At 39.1% G+C, this 6,911-nt stretch overlaps 1 protein-coding gene across 1 annotated transcript in view; it reads right to left on the reverse strand.

Annotated features, from left to right (window-relative positions):
* SMC5 (structural maintenance of chromosomes 5) overlaps positions 1–6,911 on the reverse strand; it is a gene marked incomplete at its 5' end in the record, with an annotated part of 45,847 nt that overhangs the window by 7,724 nt on the left and 31,212 nt on the right. Inside the window, 3 exons of the mRNA XM_010295117.1 lie at positions 1–11; positions 691–816; positions 6,512–6,634. The exon at positions 1–11 is cut by the window's left edge and continues 115 nt beyond it. Of these exons, the coding sequence (XP_010293419.1) occupies positions 1–11; positions 691–816; positions 6,512–6,634 (260 nt within the window). The remainder of the gene's footprint in view (positions 12–690; positions 817–6,511; positions 6,635–6,911) is intronic.

Here is a 6,911-nt window from a genome sequence, read left to right on the forward strand (position 1 = left end):
GCCTGAAAAGCCTACAAGAGAAAGGATGCATGCGTTACACAGCAATGCTAGTGACAGATTCAAGTTTGCTAAAAAGAAATTGAGTAAGCCATAAAATATTCTATTGCTTTTAAGGAGGATGTCACATACTCAAAATTTAACATAGCAAGATCCCCTCACAAACTATTCTAGACATAGAAAGAAGACTAGAAGTCCTACTACATAACAAAAGATACACAATTAATTGCTCCATAGCTTGTGCAGGTATGGATGCTCACAGATTTAGTATAAGCTGAGGCTATGCTAGTTAAGCTATGCAAATACTTCTAGAGGGTGGGAAGACCTCCAGGTAAATAGGTGGGCCCAGATTTCAGTTCTTTTGTGTTGCTCCATTAGAGCAAGAAGCTATGAAAATATGGCCTCTAATTACTTCTATAGACATCAGACTATGGATTTTAATTGAAATTTCAGATAAAATTTTATCTCTCCTGTGCACAGAACAATGTGATAGTCAGAGGATATCCCAGTGCTATTTAAAGGTGCTTTAAAAGGGTAAGTGACAATACATGAGTCAACACTAACAGAAGTACACATGATCCTTTACTGTTAGCCTTCCAATATAAAATATATAATATTCTTCGCTGGAGAAGTTAGAATGGTCTACATCATCCAAAATTTAAGAGATATGTGGAGACTTGTTTTTGTACATACAGTTTGAAATTCTTTTGGAAGATGTTGATCTGGACTCAGTTTGCAGAGCTGTCGAGCTTTTTGCAGCAATTGCTTGCAGTTCTCTGTAAGAACTCGCTTCTTATCATCCAGTTCACGAAATAGTTGCTTAGAAAAGACATTAAAGATATTAACATACACTTTTAAAAACTGTATTATAAATTTCCATATATGTTTTAAAATAGATTATTTTACAGGAAATTCCCTGTAAGCCCAAAGACAACTACCACAAGGCTTATTTTTTATTAGCTCCTATTTAACCATATTTATTTTCTTGGGAGAACATGGTGGACATGATGTACACTGAATGGTATTTTAGCTGAAATTTTACAGAGTAAACATAATTACACAATTAGAAGTACTTCCTTTGCTGTTTCATATTCTACTTCTGTAATACAGTCAGCAAAACATAAAATGTAAAGTTTTTTAAATAGTGCTGAAAATAAGTGAAAAGCAGGTACAGTTTATGGTTTTGAACAGTGGTCTCAAGGCTAGACTCTTTGGAACTTACTACAGTGGCTAACCCAGTCCTATGGCTTTTATAATGCAGTGTAACTATAACAGTAGTTAAGATACAATACTTTTATGAAACACTAAGCTAAAGATTCTCTCAAATAAGCAGTATTCAGGCAAAAAAAAAAACTGGGAGGGACTCGAGTATCTCCTCCCCCTGCCCCCCAAAATCTCACTCATTTATCTCAATAGACATGGTCCCTACTGCAGGCCTACTGCTTCCAGATGCTGAGCTGGCAGTGCTTCGGAGTTAACTGCTTGCTGCTGTCTCCCAGCTCATGAGAGCACTCAACTACAGACAGCCGAGAGCTGCCAACCACTTAAAAGGGAAAAGGGGTACATACCAAGATACTGGAGCCTTTAATCCAAGTTATTTTACTATACATTTACTCAGTGATTACACATGCAATCCACCTTTTTAACAGACCGTTATACCACGTGAATACACTGTTTTCACCTTTTTCAGAGGCACAAAATTCCAACTCAAAATACATATGCACAGTATTTTGCTTCAGAACTTTCTTCTAATAGTTTGGAAAGTTTAGTTACATTCTTACACTTGGGAGAGCTTTATCTTACCCATTTTTATTGTTGTGTACTTCAGTTAAGTATGGGAGCCCTCCAGTGGCAAAAAAATTTTAAAGTATTCATTTGTAGATTATACAGTTAGATAAAAGTTCATTCCACATTTTTAAAATACAGGACAGACACTGACAGCAGCTCACATTACTTTTTGGCAATTTCACTAACCTTTATTTACTAGAAACAACAGAAGCAGTAATAACAGATATGATCATGAGTAATCATCAATGGAGTTTTCACACTCACTCAAGAATTAGGGTTGCTGTTCTTACAGCATACACCAACTCAAAAATCCTGCTTTTCCTTCCCTCTGCTAAGCACTAGGAAATAGATCTTGCATTAGAGGTAAGTATTTCACAACCTTCACAAACACACTGTAAAGATATTTTTCTACACCGAGTTAAAAAAAAGCCTTTTTTAAATTCCCGCCACTTCTTAAAATCTATTGTAGAGAAGGAGAGAAATATCACATGGGGGCAAGAAGGACTGGCATTAGAGCTATACAGATAAAACAGCAATTAGTGGAGGACGTCACTCCTTTTGGTTACAGCCAAGATCTTATGTCATTCTGAGCACAAATAAAACTGTACACTACAATGCTTACGTTCCATTACATATCTGCATATGTCCTTTAATAGACTCAAACAATTTTTTAGGAACATTTTAGAAATGTCTTAATTAAAACTGGACTGTATTTTGGATCCCAGAAATCTAAAAGCCAGCTGGCTTAATCTGAAATGTTTTGATCTCATGATAGTGAAGACAAAGGATCCCATGAAAGGCAACACACCCATACTTTTTTTATAGAAGAAACATCAATTTTATACTTACATGTTTGACCATTTCCAGAGCAAAAGTAAGTTCTGAATCATTTGAAGTGGGGAATCTGAGATGTCAATTGTACCTAAAGCTCCCACTTGAAACCCTGCAGAGCTGCATGAAACAAGATGCACCCCGACGAGATGCATCCCAAAGCCCCGAGGGAACTGTCTGATGTAGCTGCCAAGCCACTTCTCATGATATTTGAAAAGTCACAGCAGTCAGGTGAAGTCCCAGGAGACTGGAAAAAGGGAAACACTGCACCCATTTTTAAAAAGGGTAGCAAAGACAACCCTGGGAACTATTGACTCATCTGTCTCACCTCTCTGCGTGGGAGGATCATGGAACAGATCCTCCTAGAAGCTGTGCTAAGGCCCATGTAAGACAGGGAGGTGATTCGAGACAGCCAGCATGGCTTCATCCAGGGTAGGTCCTGCCTGACCAACCTTGTGGCACTCTATGATGGAATGACCACATCAGCAGACAAGGGAAGAGCTACTGTTGTCATCTATCTGGACTTCTGTAAGGCCTTTGACACAGTTCCTCACAACATCTTTCTCTCTAAATTGGAGATACCCAGAAGGAGACTGGTGATGAGTGGTGTCCCTCAGGAGTCTGTATTTAGTATCTTCATCAGTGACATAGATAGTGGGATCAAGTGGACACTCCGCAAGTTCACAGATGACACCAAGCTGAGTAGCGTAGCCAAGCTGAGTAGTGCTGTTGACGCACCTGAGGGATGAGATGTCATCCAGAGGGACCAAGACAAGCTTGAGAAGTGGGTCCATGTGAACCTCAAGAGGTTCAACAAGGCCAAGTGCAGGGTCCTGCACCTGGGTTGAGGCAACCCTGGGTATCAGTACAGGCTGGGGGATGAAGGGACTGAGAGCAGCCCTGCTGAGAAGGACTTAGGGGCACTGATGGATGAAAAGCTGGACGTGAGCCAGCAATGTGCGCTCGCAGCCCAGAAGGCCAACCATATCCTGGGCTGCATCACAAGCAGAGTGGCCAGCAGGTTGAGGGAGGTGATTCTGCCCCTCTACTCTGCTCTGGTGAGACTCCATCTGGAGTCCTGCATCCAGCTCTGGAGCTCCCAGCACAGGAAACACATGGGCCTGTTGGAATGGGTCCAGAGAAGGACCACCAAAATGATCAGAAGGATGGAACACCTCTCCTCTGAGGATAGGCTGGGGGAGTTGGGGTTGTTCAGCCTGAAGAAGAGAAGGCTCTGGGGAGACCTTATTGCAGCCTTCCAGTACTTAAAGGGGACTTAAAAGATGGGGACAAACTTTTTAGTAGGGCCTGTAGCAATAGGACAAGGCGTAATGGTTTTAACCTAGAAGAGTGGAGATTCAGACTAGATAGAAGGAAGGAATTTTTCACAGTGAGCATGGTGAAACACTAGCACAGGTTGCCCAGAGAGGTGGTAGATGCCCCGTCCCTGGAAACAATCCAGGTCAGGCTGGACAAGGCTCTGAGGAACCTGCTCTAATTGAAGCTGTTCCTGCTCATTGCACGGGGGTTGGACCAGATGACCTTTAAAGGTCCCTTCCAACCCAAACTCTTCTATGATTCTGTAAGAGTTGATCTCCAGGCACTGAAAAACTGAAATAGATTCAAATGCTGAGTACACCTAAGTCAAGTAAAATTCTTCAGGGTTTGAAAAGGATAACCTCATCATTCAACGAGGAAGACTGAGAAGTAACAGACATTTGATGTGGTTATGAAGCATGTATTTTAGAATAAATGCACTGACAATTCAAGTCTCAATTTTCGTTCACCTTTGCCAGTTGATTATTATGGCCATATGGTAAATAAAAATAAATATAAATAAAAATACACACGCTTTGATTTCTTCTCCCTGCTATACAGAAGTGCATAGCAGTGTTAAGGTTCCTGTTGATTTCCTGAAGGTGCCTCAGTAAAAGCATCTAGATAAAAACGTAACTCTACATAGGTAGAAGAGATGCTTCCATGAAAAATCATAGCCTAAACAGAGCTTTACATCTGGGTCAGCTAACATCATAAGAACCAACTTGAAAAGAGCTTTATTTGGGTAGTTCAGGAAAACTCTGTACTAGTCCAGGGCTGTGATTACAGCTTCCTGAAAGGCATCTAGTAAACAGCAGAAACCAGTTACGTTCCATATGAGCAAAAAGAGAACACAAGTTGCTTGCGTATCAATACTGCAACTGGTTTTGTGCAAAATAAGAAGCTGGTTAAAGAAAATATGGCTACTAGTAGCCAATGTTTTCTCACGAATTTGTGTTTGAACGCATGCTTGGTGAGAGCATTTAATTTTAAGTTTGGAAACACATACATAGGAAAAACAGAATCTGCACTTTCTTAAAACTTGGCTTAAGAAGCAAATGCTGCAATGTACATACTGAGTATTAATACCAATTATTTTGGTATTAATTTACACCAAATGAACCTGAAAATTAACAAGCTATCAAAGCAAGACAATTAGTAAGACTCTTTCAAACAACCATCATAAACATGCAGGCAACTGTGCCAGTTATCTAATGAGCAGATGGGGCTAACAATCCTAACAATCCTCCCTAATGTTCAGTATGGGTCACAAGCACAGATTTGCTTCTTAGGCTCATTAAATAAAACAAATACAAGGAGTTGTTAAAATAACACTAAGGTTCCCACTTGAACTGCAGTGACAAAATACAAACCCCAGAAATCTGTCGTTCCTAACTTGACTTGTTTGAAACATGTACTTTTTTGGCCTTTCCACCTGAGTGGTTAAAAAAATCCCACCATAAAGCAACAAACATGCTGCTCTCTCTACAGTATCCCAGTGCTGAGACCTTACAGAAGGAACATATGCGATCTTATCTCAGATGTAGTAAGCAGGGTTTGTGTTTGCTTCAAATCTTAATCAGATATTTACTCAGGTATTATAAAGACTCAAGATTGCTTGGGATATAAACACCATGAGTAAGCACTAAGTATTAATGTAATTTCATGGCTTATTTGGCTGATACCCACCATTCCAGTTTCAATGAATGCATCACAACCAGCACATGACCTATAAAAACGTCTGATGATTAAATAGAGAATTAATGGTCCCATAATTATAATGTTTAGGCTCCAATTTAGTTCACTACACAGCTTTTGCATAACGTACTTATTTCTATTTGTTTGGCTTCCTCCTTTTTGAAGATTTATTTATTTTATAAAAACATGCAGCAACTGTTTCCAAGACTTCTTTGACGTGTTGCAACAGCATCCTCATGGGCAATTTTAGAGCAAGACTACCTTAACACAGTATTGCTGTAGAAAAAAATTTATCACAGCCAAAGCCACTAAGAAGTTGGGGGAAGGGCCAATTTAAATGTACAATTTCAAATAACACTTAATTTGAGATGAAGCTAAGAAATATTGAGTTTTCCCCATGAAGTGCATCTCTTAAGGCAGAAAATAAGAAATAAAATACAGAGTATACAACACACATCATTCAAGGCCAATACAGGAAATAGAACTTCCAAAAAAAGGGGATAAAGACTTATTTCAAAGACTCAACATGCAGTATATGAGGAAGTGTGACTTTGGAATTACATGTACATAAAAACTTAAGATGCACTTGAATACTCAGAAGAGTTTTCCTCTAGAGCAGTTAACTTCTCAAAATTCTAATCACCGGGATTACTGATTTTTGGTTGGGGTTTTTTCTGTTTTAATGTTCCTATAACCAACCATCCAAAATATAAGCTCTATGATTTCCTCTGCTTCGTGGCTAAATACAACCCAGTAATGATGTAGCAGTACTAATACCCATTTCTAAACAAAGACACAGAAGTATCCTTTTCTACACCATAAAGGCTTCCACAGAAGTTCTTTTCATAGCAGATATCCCAGTATTCATAGAAATAGTTACCTCTGCACTTCTTAGCTGTACACTTGCTGCTTTATACTCTGATTCTAGTCTGTCCTTCTCAGCAGCCACTGAAGTGCTCTGAAGAACCAAATCTGCTTTGAGGATGTTCAGTGATATGCAATTCTACATAGGAAAACAGAAAATGTAATTTTTTTTTCCATAAGAGACTCAAAACTGACATAATCACTATTAGGCTTTAAAAACTATCAGGTTTTTAGTCATAGCATACAATCTCACACTGTTCAGCTCTTCAATGCTGCTGTCTGTCATACTCAATGAAAAAGAAAGGTAACTTACTGGTGATACAAGCTCTTCAAGATTTATAGTCCCCATGTACTTTCAGTCTGTAAGCATATACATATACCTTGCAACCAAACCATTTTACACCAAAAAAGCACAT

This window comes from Phaethon lepturus, unplaced genomic scaffold, assembly GCF_000687285.1.
Source record: "Phaethon lepturus isolate BGI_N335 unplaced genomic scaffold, ASM68728v1 scaffold179, whole genome shotgun sequence".
Lineage (NCBI taxonomy): Eukaryota > Metazoa > Chordata > Aves > Phaethontiformes > Phaethontidae > Phaethon > Phaethon lepturus.